Source organism: Phlebotomus papatasi, chromosome 1, assembly GCF_024763615.1.
Source record: "Phlebotomus papatasi isolate M1 chromosome 1, Ppap_2.1, whole genome shotgun sequence".
Taxonomy (NCBI): Eukaryota; Metazoa; Arthropoda; class Insecta; order Diptera; family Psychodidae; genus Phlebotomus; species Phlebotomus papatasi.
This window is the reverse complement of record NC_077222.1, coordinates 88,499,397-88,517,998: the sequence shown is the minus strand read 5'-3', so window position 1 is coordinate 88,517,998 and position 18,602 is coordinate 88,499,397. Positions and strand designations below refer to the sequence as shown.

General features: G+C 35.7%; 3 protein-coding genes across 10 annotated transcripts in view; 2 read left to right on the top strand and 1 right to left on the bottom strand.

The window, feature by feature from the left end:
* LOC129797977 (ELAV-like protein 3) overlaps window positions 1-9,240 on the bottom strand; it is a 37,698-nt gene extending 28,458 nt beyond the window's left edge. For all 8 annotated transcript variants that reach the window (XM_055840883.1, XM_055840888.1, XM_055840886.1 and 5 more), the window contains exon 1: window positions 8,980-9,240. The gene's annotated coding sequence lies outside the window, so the exon portion shown is untranslated. The remainder of the gene's footprint in view (window positions 1-8,979) is intronic.
* Window positions 9,241-9,353: 113 nt separating this feature from the next.
* Window positions 9,354-10,016, top strand: LOC129797976 (uncharacterized). The gene is made up of 2 exons (XM_055840882.1): window positions 9,354-9,502; window positions 9,564-10,016. The coding sequence occupies exons 1-2, from the start codon at window positions 9,483-9,485 to the stop codon at window positions 9,940-9,942; spliced, it is 399 nt and encodes a 132-aa protein (XP_055696857.1). The 5' UTR covers window positions 9,354-9,482; the 3' UTR covers window positions 9,943-10,016.
* Window positions 10,017-10,329: 313 nt separating this feature from the next.
* Window positions 10,330-18,602, top strand: part of LOC129797975 (zinc finger protein with KRAB and SCAN domains 5-like) — a 42,340-nt gene continuing 34,067 nt past the window's right edge. The window contains exon 1 of the mRNA XM_055840881.1: window positions 10,330-10,410. The gene's annotated coding sequence lies outside the window, so the exon portion shown is untranslated. The remainder of the gene's footprint in view (window positions 10,411-18,602) is intronic.

The window sequence follows — 18,602 nt, the reverse complement described above, 5'->3', positions numbered from 1 at the left end:
TTGTTTTATGTAAAGCCTTAAAGACATTGTTGTGTTTCTAGTTCAAACTAAAGTTGTTTAACATAACCTCTCATTGCAGAGTAACCTTTGGTATTATTTTTTTTTTATTTTTTACACCAAAATATTAAATTCTAACTTCTAAGGAACAAACAAATGCAGAGAAATTTAAGAATAAATAAAAAAATTTGCCCTTCTTTTGGCTCACAACTTTACTTATTTTCGTAAAGGTGCAATTGTTAGGTTATAATACATTTTAAAAGAGCAATTAAGGTTCAATAACATTTAAAATAACCTGAAATACTAACAAAATTAAAAAAAATGTGAAATTAATTATTCAGATAAGAAATCTTTTGGGTTTTTGCATTCAAAGTTGGAATAGTTTTGAGGTTATGTTAGCCATAACCTTCCACTGCTAGGTAACTTAATGTATATAGAAGAATTAGGTCCAATATCTAGATGATATAAATGTTTTATATAATTTGAAGGATTTCTTACTGTGAACTTTTTATGCTGTTTGCAATATTAATGTTTTTTCGTGTCAAATTTCGATTTCATTAATTCAAATGTCATATTTTTAACTAGTTTCTGAACTAGAATTACTATAATTCGATTTATTTCTTTGAACTAAACTCAAAATATTTCGCTTCTCGTTGGAATGGTTAAAGGAAATTGCCGATTACGACCTTTAAAATTTTATTTGATGAAGATATTCTTTGTCAATGTGAGGTTATGTCGTATATAACCTAATAGTTGCTCGTTTACTAATAAAAAATGTATTAATTCATAAGGTTTTCTTCCAATTTTCAGTACCACACGTAGCCTTTAGAACTTAATCGAGAATCTTCAATTAAGACTTAGAATTAGACCAACAGCGTTATCTATCCGAAAATTTTAATACAATGCGAATAGTCATTTCAAGACCGTAAAAATTAAAGAAACTAAGGTTATGTCCGTTATGTCCATCAATTTGTATTAAACATATCAAGCAATGGAATATGAATAGAAAATTACTCTAAATCACTTTTAAAAAATTGAGGTTAGGATTTGCATAACCTCAAATTTTTGAATAATTTCAGTGAAGTTTAAATATAACTCCGTTACTTCAATTTAATCCTGACTTTTCAAATCCAGTAATCGGCTTTGCCTTTCAAATTGGCCAATTAGTTTCACTGTCAACGCAACAAAACAGCCTGATTTATGACTTGTAATCATTTTTTCTGCCAGTCCTCAATTTTCCACACAATTCCTCTTTTTTTCTCTATTCACCATAAGGAAAAATTTTCTTCCACCAAGACGGTAAATTGCATTTGATCGATATTTTTATAGAAAGTTTTTTTCACCCAATTATCTCTTCAAGAAATGCTTTGGAAATAAATCAAAAATGCCAAATGTGAAGCCAATAAAATTCCTAACAGCTGAAGTTGGAATATAAAAAAAAAGAATAAGAGGTCGAATTTCAAAGGATATAGATTGGAAGAGTTTTTGAAGAAGACCGTGATTGTTGTTGAATTTAATCAATGGGTTTTCTCTTGGAATAGAGGGCAATGCCTTGTTGTCCCTTTAAATTCAACTCCTCCTGCACTCGCATGTGCAACCCCTCGAAAAAGTGCACCCAAACATAATTCTTTTGTGTTGCGTCTGTTGCCTATTCTATGTCTATGTTGGCTAACAATAAAGGGGTCAACTTTGCGTTTCGTGTGCAGTTCTCTCTTTTGCATTTTTAATATTCAAAATTGGACATTCAACCCTTACACGGGAGGGAGAGGGTGAGATTTCCAACTAATTTATTTTGCATGCATTAGAGAAAGAACCCCACAATCTTTACTTTTTTGTTTATAAATAATTAGGACAAGAGAAAAAATCGCCCCGGACTTTCGAAATAACACCAACTTATATCCCTTTTTCAGCATAACTTATCCACGGGCTGTTTTTTCCTCATTACTCTTTTCTCTCTGCGATTTTATTGCTCTACCTCTAGAAAAAGAGCAATGCTAATATCAATCTTTCGTTCATATTTTGGTATTATTTCTGTAATTTAAAATTTTTGGAAAAACTACGTATCGTTTTTTTATTTATTTGACTGTTACCATGTTTGAAGATCAAAAAGTTCGAGTTATCTATTTGAGCCTTTAAAAGACCCCCCCTCCTTGTAAACGACGATGTAACATTTTCAAGTTAGAAATCCATTTGAAAATGTATTGGATGATCAACTCAAAGTCGAAAAGGAAGGTTTTCCTACCCACTAGTTCACAATCGTACCTAAACGTGTCTTGGCTAAAGATTAGATGTCACTCCATTTTGACAAAGCATTATGCGTTCACAGTTAGAGTTTTATTCTCCAAAAGTGTCTGTGCTAAATGGTAAATGGCACTACATTTGCTTAAAACAAAATGTTGTTAATGTTCGAAAAAAACTATTAAAAAATTTACTCAGTGATTATGAGAAGAATCTTAATGATCTATAAATATTATGACGCTCTTGCCTTGTTATTCCTACAATAAAATGAAATTTGACACATATTATTGACATTCCATTCACTTTCAAATTTTAACTGAAAATACTTCAATTACCATACGGACAAAATGAAAAGTAGAAATGTCTTTTATTTGGTTTTCGAAACTGGTCTTCGAATGTAGTTTTTCTTGGAGAAACTGTAAGTGTCTGTGTTCATAATATAGAAAAATATAATGATAAAGGGATCTCAGTTCAGTTCAGTTCAGTTTATTTTCATCTCATTTAGTCTTCAAGACTTCAAGACCGGATCTTCAAGACTTAATTTAGAAAAACTTTAATTTTCCTAACAAAGCGATGTGAACCTTCTAAATTCGAACGGTGAATCATATCTTCAGTCAAAATGTCTTTCATTTTTTGACTTTTGAAACCTATTTTGAAATTTATTTCGCTTAGATATCTTTTTCTTCATGAAATTCTCTAATATCGAATAAGTTGAAAAAGTTCTAGTCGTTCACAGTTGAATTTGCATTTTCGATATTATTGTTGACATACGCCAGAATGCCAAATTAATGATTTTTCAACTACTACTAGGCTTTTTTATTAAATATTTCACAAAACCTTTTATTTTTTTTATAATAAAAAATTTAGAAACCCGGACATATTTGACTTTTTTGATTTTATCTCATTTCTTGAAAAATTCGAACTCGTATAAATATTTTATTTTTCTTAGCAAATGCGTAAGTTTATAGAACGATACCTTTGAATCAGAAAAGAATATTTAAGGAGAGAAAATCTGTAAAATCATAAATATTACACAGATTTCTCTGATATTTGGAGTGACAGTTGTCAAACACACGAGAGCTAAAAAAATCCCCCTTTTCGCATGGGTTTTTATCTGTCATTTTCGGTTCCAATCAGCCAAATATCAGAGAATTTTGTGTACTCAGAAACGGGTACATTATTTTTTTCAAGATTTTTTTTTTTCAAAATTAAGAGTTTTGTCGTTGGGACGCTAGGTTTTGAGGTTAGATTACAACCTAAAATTCTAGATAACCTCTTTAACAAATAAGAGACTCAGTCCTTATTAAAATGAATTAAAATCGATTAAAGACCAGAAAAATGGTTTTAATATTAATCTTAACTTCATCGAAATGACATTTAGGTTTTTTGAAACTGTTTTTTTTTTATATTTCGTGCTGTGTGTATATATTGTCTGCCTAAGAACAATAAAATTTTCTTCGTCCTGTGTTCACGTTTCATTTTGCATCCCAATTACTTGTTGATATTAAATAAAAAAAATAGTAAAAAAAAGAACTTATCAACCGTCAGAGTATGGTAGCAGTCACTCGGATATCGAAGTGCCTGACAATGAAGAGCTATGTAGGGTATCAAAACATTCTAAATCTAAACACTAAGAGAAATCCGAAAAAGTTAAAATAACATTCCGGAAATGTTAATTTTACCGTGCAGTATTGATCCAAAATCGGTGTAAATATTACCCTTTTTAGGTGTATTGGGGGTTAAAGTTACCCTTTTTCATGTTTATTTTACCCTTAAAAAATAGGAAACCCCTAGGATTTTACCCCAAAAAATAGGAACTTTACCTAGGGATAGTGCGTGAGACCGACCAAATCTATTCAAAAATTGACCAGAGAAGTCTAAAATTTAAGTTTACACATTCGCCGCTTGAGCGTTGGGTGTTCTTCTGATTTGATTTTTCGGTATTCTTGATCTTCAATCGTCAGCAACATTGTGTAAAACGATTGCAGAAAAAAGTAAATTTTGAGTAATTCTATGCGATTTCAGGATGACAGAACATTTGAATTTCAGTTTCATATCTTTTTCCGTGAAGTTCTTCATTTTTGGCCAATTCGACGGTGCAAATTTTCGTACTTCCACCGGGTTTTTAGGTAAGTTTTCGGTGTTCTATTTGATATAGGGTAAGATAGGGTAATTTGTAACATATCTAATTAGAAATCTTGAATTTCCTAACAGTTTAACATGAAAAACGGTAAAAACAACGAAGAAGTTCTCTCGAATGTTGAGTCTTGTACTTCGTCGTGGTCTCCTTTTTCTCTTTGACCATCTGAAACTGTGAGAAAATCTCAAAATTCCAAAATAGACATGACTCTAAATTACCCCATCATACCCTATTGGAAAGAACGCTATCCTCGGACAACTCAATTTTTTTCTATGTTTTTAATGGATTTATATCATGGCTTTTTCAGGAAATTTGAGCATATTGACTAGACATTAAAATATATTTATATCAGAATGGATCAAATTCATTAACACTTTAAAACCCGAGTCAAAAAATCACGTATAATACCAAAATGGCATAAAATGCCAGTGCAGGTATTTTCAACAAAAAAGTATTTTTGCATTAGTTTTTCGTTCCGTAAGACTTCTACAGCAGTTCTAAGACTCATAAATTCATTTTCCAATAAATATTTCTCCATTGTCTTGTAATTTTTATATAAATTTTATGAGATTGACAAAAAATGCCAGAGTGAATTTTCACAGATTCTCGTAGCAAAATGCCTTTTTCCGTTGATTTTCATTTTTCCTAGCGATTTGGCAAGCATTTTAGGACCAATTTCAATATATTTTCCTGTAAAATTTTCAATAGTTTGCGTTTTTTTTTTTTTTTAAGAAAATTGTATGTGAAATTCCAACAGGAATTCGAAAAAGAAAAACAAGGCGTAAAGTGAATTAGGTGAGATTCTTAACAATCTCACCTACTATAATCCTAACAAAATTTCATGTCGTCCGATCGACCTCAAATTTGGCCAAAATGTGTTTCGCCACTTCCTGATCACGAATATATATGTGGCTAAGTTACGTTCCCGGCCGGCCGCTCTTTGGAGCTTAATAGCTCCTAAACTAAAAAAGATATCGACTTGCGGTTTTCGGCAAAGGTTATATATCGGGTGAAAATTGCAACTTGGTGCATAGACCCCCCACCCCCCACCCCTCCTTCCGCCATTTTGAAGACCCCCCTTTTTTTGCTTTCTCAATAGCTCCGCCCCTATGGCATTCAGCGGACTCAAATTTTAGTATGTTATAGCTGGGCCTTAGAGCTTTCCATCAATACCAAACTTAAGGTCCCCCGACCCCCCTGACCCGAGCTATAAGGGTCCAAAAAAAATTTCTTAAAATGGCCATAACTCCGGTTCTAATTGTCAGAATTTAAAAAGTGAGGGCTTTTTGGAAAGCTCTCGTGAAATGCCACTTCCCCTTCTAACATCGCAAGTTCATAAAACCACCGCTAGGGGCGCTTTTTTTAAAAAGAAAATTTTTAAATCTTAAAAGTTAAATAACTCAAAAATTCCATTGTGCATCGGGCTGAAATTTTAGTATGTTGTAGCAGTTGATTATACCTATCAAACAAAAAAAACCTTAAGTCGATCTAAAACCCCTGACCCGAGCTATAAGGGGTCAAAGTTCGAACATTGACCGGCCTCTATCTCCGGTTCTAATTAACATAGCGACCTAAATTTTACCTTTTTGGTTTCGTCTCGATGAGCACTTTCAGATGGAAGTTCAAAAAGTCACCACAGGTGGCGCTGTGATAGCGTCAAAATTCATCGAAATTCAAAGTCACTTTTCTCAAAAACGGCATTGTGCAAGTTAATGAAATTTTAGTATGTTGTAGTCCAGTCTAGGACGTTTCCAAAATGGTGCGTATGCGCGCTGTGGTTTAAATAGAACCGGAGATATGAGGGGTCAAAGTTCACGAAATTCAAAAAATCATATCTCCGGTTCTATGTGACCGATTTTGATGAATGAGGGCTTAAACGAAAGATCTCACCAAATGCTACAACTTTCTAGAATGTTTGAACTTCGTGGGACCAACACCAGGGGCGCCACAGTCGAAAAACCAATTTCAATATCACATAACCTCAATTATCTCGACTGTCGCTGAACCGATTTTGATGATTACTTCAACATAATTGTAGAGGACATTTGTCTCTACATTTCGTCCATACATCATTTTCCGGTCAGACTACGCTATCACTCCGATTTTGCCGTTTAAGTGTGAAAAAAATTGATTTTTCCCATAATAACGCTTTGAAATCACTCAGATGCCAATTTGACTGCTTCTACTCCACAAAGACACTTAAAATAGGGGTTTAAATGGAAAGTCCCACAAAATACAACAATTCTTTGATATAGTTGAAGTTCAACAAATGACTACTTGGGGCACTCTGGATGAAAAAACGAGTTAAGAAACAAAAAACCTCGCTTATATTGGCACCTGAGTAATCGATGAGTTCAAGTTCTACGGCAAAATTATAGAGAACATTCTGGTCTACATTTCACTCATATAACACTTTTCTGTCAGTTCATCCAAATCCTTGATATTTTGGTTTAAATACAAAATTTGTATAATTTCACGAATTTTATTCAAGATAACTGAATGGCGTCTCCCAACTTCAACTCTAAATCGAATTTGCATGCACTCCGAGTTAGCTCACGTTAAGAATCTCACCTACATAAGCCGGTTAGGATTATCTGTCCCTTTTAACTTTATTTTTCTCTACAGTACAGTAGAGTCTCGCTATAAGCCATCGCTCTATAGTCCACAATTTATCGACCGTTGATTTCAAAACACTGATTTTAAGTTAGGTTATGTTTTTTAGTATGCGAAATTCATAATTATTTTAATATTTTTGGCAAACTTTATTAAGTAGTTGTGATAATTGTGATCCACAATGAAGAGAGCAAAGACAAGTACCACAATCGCAAAGAAAGTGGAAGCCGTCGAGCAATTTCAATACTAAAAATCGTTGATAATTTTAAAAAATTACATGGACTATAGTGCGACCCAAGTGTCAAATTTGAAACCAAATATGGACTATAGCGAGACTCTACTGTACCACTTTACAACAATTCTAGGTTTTTTATTATTTAATTTTTAATTATAATTTTAACATTTTCACGAATATTTGCGATTTTTTCGAATCGTGAAGAATCTCAAAAATGTGCACATTTTTCAGGTTATGTAGAATAAGCCATTCAAATGTCCATTTCGGATGCCAACTCCATATAAAAAAAGGTGGCATTTTACGCTAATTTGGTATTCTACGCCCATTTTTTGATTTTTTCCCTATTTTTTAAATAATAAAAAAGTTATCAACTATTTTTTTCGACTAAACGGAAGCTAATTAAATTCTCTACACATTCATGTTATCACTTTAGCATAATATTGAATAAAATTCCTAACATGAAGCTCCAAACTTAAAATTGTAGTAAAATTCCACTTTGGGTTTCAAAGTGTTAAAAACATATTGAAAAAATGAATTGTCCGAAGTTTGAGTCGTCTAAAGGTAGAGTGCTTTCCTCTACCTTCAAATCGGTTCAGTGTAGACCTGAACCGGAAAGAGCTCTCAATTCGTGAAGGTTATTACTGGATGTAAGGGCCTTGACAGACCTGAATAATTAGAAATAATGGTTAAACTACATTTCCATCATTTTCGACTAAGTCGTCTCTAAGCTTAAGTCGTAAGTGTGTCTAGGGAATAAGGATTAAGGAGTTCAAAGTTCGATCATTCCGCAAAGTCTTTTTCACTTCGTTATTCCGTGCATTCAGCCAGAGGAGGGTTCGTTAGGGTTTGGCGTGTGTGTGAAACTGGCACATGCGCCCAACAAAGGGCACAATACGCGCTGTCGCTGAAAACATGCATAAATTACATAAGAATCCGTGCGGAAATTTCATCATTTGCCCCCTGGGTGTTCTGCAGTTTCCCAAAAAAGAAAAAAAAACAGCCCTCCGAAACCAAATTTGGGGATTTTAGAAAGACTCTCCTGGGGATTTTGAGAAATTGTTTTGGCTACTCACTGTGGCCAAAAGCGCCCTTTTTCTGGCGCTTGCGCTACATTAAGTTGGAAAATTTATCAAAGAATCATTTGGGGTGAGTTTTCCAACCACCTACACATCTCTTGTATCCCCAGAATTCTCCGGCAAAATACCTCCCGGAAGGAAAATTCCCAGATTTTTCATTAAATTTTCAAAAGCATTTTACACGGAATTTCTGGGGTATTTAGCAAGTTTTCTTTTTGGTTTTTTTTTTGCTGTTTTGGAGGAAAATTTTGTAGGGTTCGTAAATATGCTTTTTGATGTTGAAATTTTGAAACTTTCCGCCGGGATTTATGCAAATTTGCGGGGGATGTTTTGGACACACCCTCATTTTCCGCCCACCCAGCTCCACAGAATCCACCCCCCACCCCACCGGAAAATGAGTGCATTGCTGCAGATTGACCTGGGCCCGGGCATCCAGGGTTCATTGACCAGAAAAGACGGAGGGATGCGATGCAGTTCTTCAAGGGAAAATCTTCCCTCGCAAAAAGGGAATTTCGCCCAAAAGTCGGCAAGAGGATGAGTTTTTGGGGTGGAAAAACGCAACCTCAAAATGGCGGACGCGCCGTGAAAACACTTTCCCTTGTGATTTTTCATCCAGGAAAGGCAGAATTTTGGTGGTTGGAGACTAGAGAAGGCAAGGAAGAACTTGTAAAATGTGTTACCTGTGAGTTGTTCCTGGGGTTAACCAGGGAATTAATCCTTGTTGAGAGAGGAAAAACCTCAGATGTCTCAGGAAAAATTAATGATAGATTATTTCACTGCACACTGAGATTTTCCGACTACGGACTCTCTGGGATTCTTCGTATGACGTGGAAGAACAAATGAAAAATAAGAAATGAATTTAATAATAATAAATGCAATGCGAAAATAGCACGCGCTCAAATCGCGTTTGCACCCTCGGACGATTCCGCTAGAACTGACAAAAAACCGCGAAATTGAGGGGTTGGTCGGATGATTGCAGCGCCGCGTTGCGGTTCAATGAAGGGACTTTTGTGCATTTTTGGGCAGAGGGCGCTGGGGATTGCTTTCCCCTTCTATATTTTCTGCTCAGTTGTGCTGTATTTGCCGTGACATCATCGTTGTTTTTATTTCTGCCCTTTGTGCAGGAAATCATTGATTTTTGGCTAAAAGAATCCCAATTTGGGTCCAAAACCCATTCAGAGCGATGGAACAGATCCTCAATAGGTAAAATCCAAGCATAAATTGAAAATTATTGAGATATCACAAATCCAAGGCCATTTTCCAGAAAACGATCACGAGAGGAGGAAGATGCTTCAATGGACTTTATGCCCCTGTCCAAGCGAATAAACAATCTCCATCTAACAGCACAGACCCTGCCCCAAATCTACGACAGTAACAGCTCAAATTCCGATGCAATGTGCACACAGAATTACAGTCAAACTGCAAATTTCTGCCCGGAAAATCCATCAGCAGCCACAGCATCCTTCTTCAGTATACCAAAACCCATGGAAATGAGGCAAGAAGACCTCCCGCATCCACTACATCTGACAGAATACTGCCCAGAGCTGAGTATTCTCGAGAATCCGCACTATTTCCTGAAAAATAAACTTCTATTTGAGTTGCATCATCAGCGACTAAAGCGCTTCCAGTGCTTCAATTTGTAGATCTGCGTGATGACCAATACATTCATTTCTTGTGAAAATCTGTTTGAAAAAAGAAAATTTCGAGGAATTTATGCGATAAAGCAATTTTTCATTGGAATGTCCGGGAGTCCGGAGGTTTTTTTCTATTTCGCCTGCATGTAGGCAAAATGTGCGTCGCATTGCCCCTCCAAATGACATCGAGCAGCCATCTTTGTTGAGGGGCTGAAGTTTTGACAAGTTCCAAGTGAGAGCGAGAAATTTGTGAAAAAAAACACGCAATTTTCTCGGTGATTTTCCTCAAAAACCGTGCTGAAAGTCCTTCCGGAGGGCCCCAAAAGTCCATCTGGAACGACTGAAGAGTGTGCCAAGTGTGGTGAAATAGTGGAAAGTGAAAGAATCTGAGGGGGGGAACACTCATTGGGGATCCCGTTACGTCGAACGTGGAGTTTTGGGTGGCAGAAATCAGGAGGAAAAGGAGCCGCGAGGCAGGTGAGTTGGGTATCAGGGGGCGCTACCCAGGGGGATGCAGCATGTTGTGCATCCAGGGAGACACTGAGAATCGGGCGCATTGACGACGCCACAGACCTTCCCAGTCCTATATTTGTGGACATGGTGCGAGATGGAGAGGGAGCGTGTGGAAGTGGCGGGGGGAAAGTGGGGGATGCTCGGTTTGGCAAGGAAGAAGGAAGGGCGTGGAGGAGGCTCTCGGTGGTTTATTTTTGGTGGAGGGGCTCGCTGGTCCGGAGGAAAACAGTGGCGTCCTGGGAGAGTGACAGAGATACCATCATCACCTCTCACCTGAGCTAGATAGAGACAGAACATATCGATTGCTCCTCTCTCCCACTCTTGGTGATCTCTCACCCACCCCCTCTCCACGATCACGCAGCCTCTCCCACTCCCAGGGGTCTTTACACAGAAAGGGGAGGAAGAGGCCCTCGTGACACTATTTCCCTCACAGCTCACTCCCATTCACGCAAATGCCGTCAATATGGCCGCACGAGAAAACAAAGGCCAATCCAGTGGCGTCCGGCCTAGAGGCCCCCCCAAATCGATCCACCGCACTTAATTGTCAAGTCCGTTCCGTTCTGTAGCAAAACTCTGGGAAAACCAACATTCCACTTAGAATATGTAAATTATCCACAGAGATTTTTCACTCTACTGCGCTCAAGGGGTTTATCAGCTGAGGAAAAGCATCCGCAAATGTGCTAAATCTGACCCTTTTTGGCCTAGGAAAGGGTCGGAAATTTAAGGTTTGGGGGTCGTAAAACAATTTTGCAAAAGGAACCCAAAAGGGGGTTTGATTCTGAGTTTTATTTTTTGTTTTATGAGGGGTAGTAAAAAGAAAATGTTTCAAGGAATGCTCTTTTTTATGATTATCATGGGCTACGCACAATTACTTTTTATTGCAAACATGTTTTCTAAGTAGCTTTCGAAAAGGAAGAATATGCATCTCGCTTAGTAATACTTTATCATCAAATGCATGTTTATAAAACAAAAATTTTTATCTGCAAGGCATACAGTCAAGTTCCTCAAATTCATACGTTTGGGGGCTAAAGACATTTCTCAATCCTCAAATTCGAACATCATTGAGAAAAAAAAATGCATGACATGTGAAAACTTTTACTAAGAAAATGACCTATAGCAGGTCATTTAATAAGTCCTTAGGATGACATATTAGTGGAGATTTTACAGTAGAAAGGAAGAAGCACATAAATATGATTTTCATTCACCTAGAATACGAACTTTCTAACATAACTTCACAATTGACATTTTGAATCCAAACGCCGCGTCGCGTCGTTCGAATTTGAGAGATTCAGATTTGAGAGACTCTACTGTATAAAAATTTCAAATTATACATGTCAAAATTTGACAGCAAGCGAACTTTTCCTAAATTACAGGAGAGTTCCTGAAATTTGAACATTTAGGGGGTATAGATGATATTTCTCACTCCTCAAATTTGAACAATATTTTAAAAAATGCAATGGAATTCATGTAAAATTCACTTTTCGTAAATTAAGGAAAATAACTTTAGAGAATTTTATAAATTGAATTTGTTGTTAAATACGTGGAACTTTTTGAGGAAATTAATATAATACCACAATATCGAGGAAACACCAGAGAAAAATAGTTCTAATTCAGACTCCTATGCAAAATTTCATTTATTTAACCTTAACCTCATATTTTACATTTTAAATGCAACCGTCGTTCAAATTTGAGGAGTTCAAATTTGATGAACTCGAGTGTAGTATAGTAGCTAGGAGTAACCATATCTTAGTATTTTTAGTTTTTATTTTTAATGAAAAATTCTAATTTCCGTTTTCTGATTTAACTCTAATATTTATGTAAGAAAGCGTTAACTCAAATTAAATCCAAACCAGATTAATATTATCCAGATTCTTCACCATTGATTAGGTCTATTCAGATTTTGTTGTCAGACTTAGCTGTAGTAGTACACATAAAAATGAATCTGAATTATCTGGACGTCCAAAAGATGTCAATATTTTCGAAAATGTTGAAAACTAAATGGTATTGAGTTTAACTGCCCCAAAGTGAAATTATGTGAACTAGCTAAAATGACAAGGGTGTCGTATGACCATTTGCTCAACGTCCTACACAATGTTTTGGGTATGAAAAAGCTCTTCGCACGATGGTTTCTGACGCTGCCTCATTGCCCATTTTGGGCTAAAATCGGAAAACCGAAAAACTAAGCAAAATTGCACAAAATTGAATTTGAACTGGTCCTTCAGCTACTATTCTCAAGATCAAAACTCAAGAACGTTGTACCCAGTACCCAAATAAATGACTTACAATAGATTCTCTCAAATTTGGGACCAAATTGTCACCTGATTTAGAGAGAAATTCAGGCGCCAATCTTTTAAATGCAACGATTTTTTGTTCATACTAACTAACTTTACATACTCATATTTATTGTAAATTTCATAAAAACCTTGGATTCAGATCTTCCGATGTTCGTCAGTGGCAGCGTTTTTCCCAATTAAAAACTCAAAATTTTACTCCAAAGTTTTCGACCCTTGGTATGGGTGTTCCTCACGAGGGAATTCGAGTTTTTAATTGAGGAAAAAGCTGCCCCTGACGAACACCGGAAGATCTGAATCAAATATAATCCGTCAAATACCCCACATTCATAAAAACCCTTCAATAATGTAAAATCACAACATAACTAAAACAGACCATGGCAAAGTTAAGAATATTTGCTTCATTTGAAAACTTGAAAAATGTTGGTAAACTTTTTTTCAAATTTAACTGATGCCCCTAATTAAAAAGTAGTCCGATCTCAAAAGAGCCGAATTAGCAAGAGTCTACTGTATCAACTAACGATTTTACTCAAATGATAAAGTAATATTGAAAATTTTGGACAATGTTAAAGCGTTTTCGAGAGACTCCTTTTTGAATGGGGGAAAATTTTATAAGAAAACGCCATGTCGACTTTTTTTCGGTGTCATCTTAATAAATAAAATCGAGTTTGTCAAAAATATATTTTTTCTTAGCACATAGACTTATTGCAAGACCTGTTATTTAGAGATTTCTTACAGACACTAGTACATCATTCTCTATTATAATACATTCTTTGTAATGTATTTCATTTTAATTTTATGCAATAAGTAATATTTAGCAAATAGCAAAGAAAAATGGTTTTTATTCACGCATCGGATTTTGAGAAACTTGACTGTATTTGTTAAAAGAAAAATGAACAACAAAGACTAGATTTTGTTTTGTAAACATGTGTTCGAAATGCCATATCCCGGAAAATTCAAGGTAAGATGTTCTCGGGATTGTCTTATTTTCATACAATTGGTAAGTAGGTAGTTACTTTACAACTATTTAAAATTAAGACAATGCATTACATTAAGTATTAGTTAAGTACTTCATAAGTACTTAATTAATGGATTACCCGGAAGGAGAGAGAGTTAAAGGATTAGAAGTACAAGGGTGGTTTGGAGACAGTTGCGATAAAATAAAACGCTGTATAAGTTTGACTTATCCTTAAATTTTATTCTAATAAACACGAAACGGTTATAAAAACATTTCAAGTTTTAGATTAAATTCATTTTTATTCAATGTGGTCTCCTCTTGCCTTTCCAAAAATCGATCGGGGTACCATTCCTTGCAAACTACTGTCTTGAACGCCGCATCACTTTAATTTTTTTTTGTCTCAACATTACTCATTAAAACCCTCCAGAAAGATCACTTTAAAGGATTAGCATCACAAGAATTTTCCAAAAATTCTGTTGAAGAAGTGAAGTGTGTAATTTTTTTTCTTTTTAACCTATCTTGTAGCAAAAAATGGACGGAAAAACCGAGCCTGTCTTGATTTTCACAGTTTTATACTCTAATAAAATTGTAACACTCAAGAAAGGTTTACTTTGTCCCATAACCATTCTTGGTTTGAGCTTTATGAAACGGTATAGGCCCAGTTGGAGTTGGAACCTCCATGCTTGACTGCTACAGAGTTAACGCGTGTCTGTCTTCAAAACACTTTCCAAAACTTTTACCTGATAAATTCTTGAATTTTTTTAACGCCACGATCCAAAAATACAAGTTGAAGGCTGTCATGGTCCATAACAGCGGTGCAAATCGTCACTATTGGTGGTGCCTTCTTCCTTGTGACTATACCGATAAATAATTATTTGATTTAGATTTTCTGGCAAGTAAATTTTTCCATTTTGTTTGTTTACGTTGCATATTGCCCAACACACAATGTACTTTAGTTTTTTAAACATGTTTTCGAAAGTTCTTGTGAGAGTGAGCGAGATTACTAGATCCACTAGATATACATTTCATTCACTCTCATTGATATCTCAAGAACATGTTTACAAAACAAAAGTTTTTGTGTGTTGGGTGTTAAACGACAAGATGTAGATGTTATTGAGTCTCACTGAAATGTCAAAAACATTTTCATAAAACAAAATTTAGTGAATTAGGCATACAGCCAAGAAATAAAAAAAAAAACAGAAAACAGAAATTACAGAAATAAAAAAAACAAAGAGAGCTCAGAACCTTTAACTTTTATTCATTTTTAAATAAAATAGTGTTTTTGTATACTTTTTTTTACAGTATATTTAGTGATCTTTTTCTAATTTTACTGCTTTTGGTTGTCAACCTTTTTTTTTTAATACATTTTAATAATTTTGAAAAATAGAAAGTGTAAAAAACGGAATATTGAAACAAAGATGAAAAGTTGAAGTTTTTCGAATACTGCATTGAATCTGAATATATACTTTCAAAATAATACTTATTATCCAGCAATAAAAATCTTCTAAAGTTACATAATAGTGACTTAATCTTAACCTTATTGCGTAGAGCTTAATGCTTATCAAATTTATATTTATAAAATGTATTTCGAAACCTCGTGTAGTTTGGTTTGATCACTATCTTATTCAGACTTTTCCATTCTATTCACTAAACCATTTCAAATTGATCTTGATCTTGCCCTTATCTACATTTTTTAAACTTGTATTTCTACACTTAAAGCAGCTCCTTCAATTGAATAATCATCCCATTGACCAAGACTGAGTATAGAGATAATTTATTTCCAAGTAAATGCTATTGGGGAATATCTTTGTATACCACTTGTAAAATTTTCAAGAGAAATTCTTGTGTCTCTTGACTAACGTCTCAATGGCCCAATGCAAATAACCTATAAACCCGCTTACAAGATAAGATGTCTCCCATATCTTTTCTATATATAATTGTTTTCCAATGTAAACGATCGGTAATCTCTCTGAAGTTGACGTCATGGTGTCTGCCTCAAGAGCTAATTGACCTCCATAATTGGCGGTTTTTAAGTCACGTGACACTTTTTTTTTGGTGACCGATTAAAGAAATGCCGCTGATAGTAGAGGTGATTAAATGGGATTTCAGATTGATAAACCCCCATGTTCTTAGTGTCAAATTTTCTATCTCGCTTACTCGCTCTGTACGAAATTACTATAACGCCAAGGCTATGTGTTATCCATAGTAAATTATGTACAACGGTGTACTAAAAGGCAAACTCTTGACTATTTACATATGAATAAAAAGTTACATTATTCATTTTAATCACTTGAAGGCTTCCCATCACCATTTTGGTTTCTCTCTCTCTCTCTCTTTCTCTTAGTTTTTTTTGGAGAGGAATTTCCATAGACCTTGAATATGCATCTAGAATGGATAATGAGGAATTTTCTCAGGAATGATCATTTTGCTGAGATTAGAGGAGGTTGGGGCAGTTCATGCATGGGATGGCATGAGATATTAGAAGTATCATTTATTATTTTATTTTCTGTCAAAATCCTGTCAGGTAATAATTATTGAATAAAAGTTGAGGTGCATGAACTACCCCACCGTTCTCAGTTCAGGTTTTTTCGCGCCAAAAATTATTCAATGCGGCCTTTGAGCACGTGAATGGAAGTATGATGATTGGAAGGGATGAGAATGGGGTTTGCTAGCGGGGATTTGTTTACAAAAAAACCAAGAGGAACAAGAAGCTGTGAGGTGGAACAATGGGGAGAGGGAAATCCTCCTCTGAGGGATAAAGGAGATGTTAGTTATCCCCACCCATTGTAAGGAGTCCATTTGTATTCTTCCCTCGAGACAGTTTTTGGGTGTTTTTTGAAGTGATGTCTGGAGGCGTTCTTTTTGATCCTTTTTGTGTCTGTGTACTATACTTCTTTGATGTTGCTACTTTTGTCTCCCTCTCCTCCTGACCATTTGCCCGTCATCATCAGAAGTGGGATGTGGAGAAGGAGAGGGAGAATGATGTCCCTTAGATGTTACCATGTGCTCAGGTGGCGGCTGTGTAGAGTGAGATGGAGCATAGTCAAAGGATCTCTGGTGAGAAGAAGAGAGGAATATCAACAAAATGTTTAAGTGCGTGGAAGTTCCCACACTCCTCTTCATCCATTCTCTCCCACCCCTCTGTGATTCTTCTATAACCTCTCTACCTCTCTCTTTTGCTCATCCATTCTGACTCTGTACAGAAGCATCAAGAGGAAGCGGGATTGCTGGAGATGATACAATAACACACACCACCCCACCAAAAGTTCTCCCACCCTCGCACTCTGTCTCCCTTCCCTTTGGATTCCTCCGCGGAAAAATGCGTCGGAGGACACGATTCTCCCGCCACTAAATTTTGCTTAGCTCATGTGTGTTTGTGTGAGAGTGTTCTGTGGGAAAAAGTGGGATCTCTTTGTGGGGCGAAAAAGTGGGAAAGGCCACACAAGTTGGGGAGACGTAAAGTACCTTCTTTCCCCCATCGACAGTCCATTCATTCTCACTTTCATTCAGCCGGGCCCGGTGTTTAGTATTACGTCAGAGGGGGATTGGTCGATGGGAGCGTGTGCCAGGTGAATGATGGGAAGATCAGTGACCCCTCGGAACTAGAACCATCCACTTGCAGGTATTGGCTCCGTTATGATCTCATACACAAAGGTCGTTTGTTTACACTGATTGCGATATATACTAATGAGTCGCTCATGGCAGGGCTCCTCGTATTCTAAATAGGAACTTCATTTAATATTGAATCTGTATCAAGAAGAATGGGGCACAAGTTTTAATTTTTTTTACAACCTTTTGCTAGATTAAAGTTATTAATGTCCAGTTTGATTGTCTCTGAATTGAATTTAATAATGAGAAAACAACATCCCACAGCGAGATATCTATACATGCACTGTAATTTTAAGGAATTAATTAAAAACTTTAAGGGGAAGTGGGGAACCTTTGAAATTGGGATTTTTCTTTCGACATAGTTGCATGCAAGCGACAAAGTCTCAAGTTTGAAATGTAATATTTTAAATATAAATTGATTTTTTTTTATTCTTTTTTCTGAAAGAGTGTTGCTTGGAACCTTGTAAAGAGTTTACCGTCTTTATTTACTCTAAAATAATTCTTAATACATTTTAAAATGAATAAAAATATAGACATAGCTTTGGTACCCTATTTCGGCCACCTTGACTCTCATAGTTCCTTGCCCTTGGGGAATTCTTCCAATATCTTTTTCACGTCATCTCGTTTGTCGAAGCTACATTTTTTGTTATTCTTTTGCATTCTATAATCTCTAGAGTGTAAAATCTAAAAGTTAATGGAAATTCGAGGAACAAAAAAGGTGGCCGAAATTGCAAGCTGGCCGGAATTTGGCACACTTACCCTATATCATAATGTAATTTGGCTTCTCAATCTGTTCGTGCAGCTATAGTCAAATGTGCTAATTCGGGCGCTTCGCTATCTGGATCGTTTACGACTAATCAACTTAAAATAATATTTTTATTTTTATTTCCGTAATATAGTCACTACAGTAGGGGAATGTAGGCATGGTTCGCACAGAGTGAACCTTCAAACGATGCGAATTTTCTCTTTGTTTGCAAAGAGCTGATTTACCATTTCCCATCTCGTCTCATGAGCTTAATAATTATCTATTTTATGGCTAAGAAATGATGAACTAGCTCTTTGCAAACAAAGAGAAAATTTGCGTTGTTTGGAGGTTCACTCTGTGCGAACCATGCCAACATTCCCCTAACATAATATAACTATTGAAATTTGAGAAAAAACAGAAATAATATTTTTATCCATTAAATAAGTGAGTCTAATCGACTTATTTCAATCTTGTGCCATCTGGGTTCTTCACTAAAAATTTTCTAGCAGAGATATTTTCGCTAATGACAGTTGGTTGATTGAAAACATTTATT

Coding starts and splice junctions, on each gene's coding strand:
- LOC129797976 (XM_055840882.1), top strand. CDS start 9,483: ATGGAACAGATCCTCAATAG. Junction 9,503..9,563: donor ATGGAACAGATCCTCAATAG/GTAAAATCCAAG, acceptor GCCATTTTCCAG/AAAACGATCACGAGAGGAGG.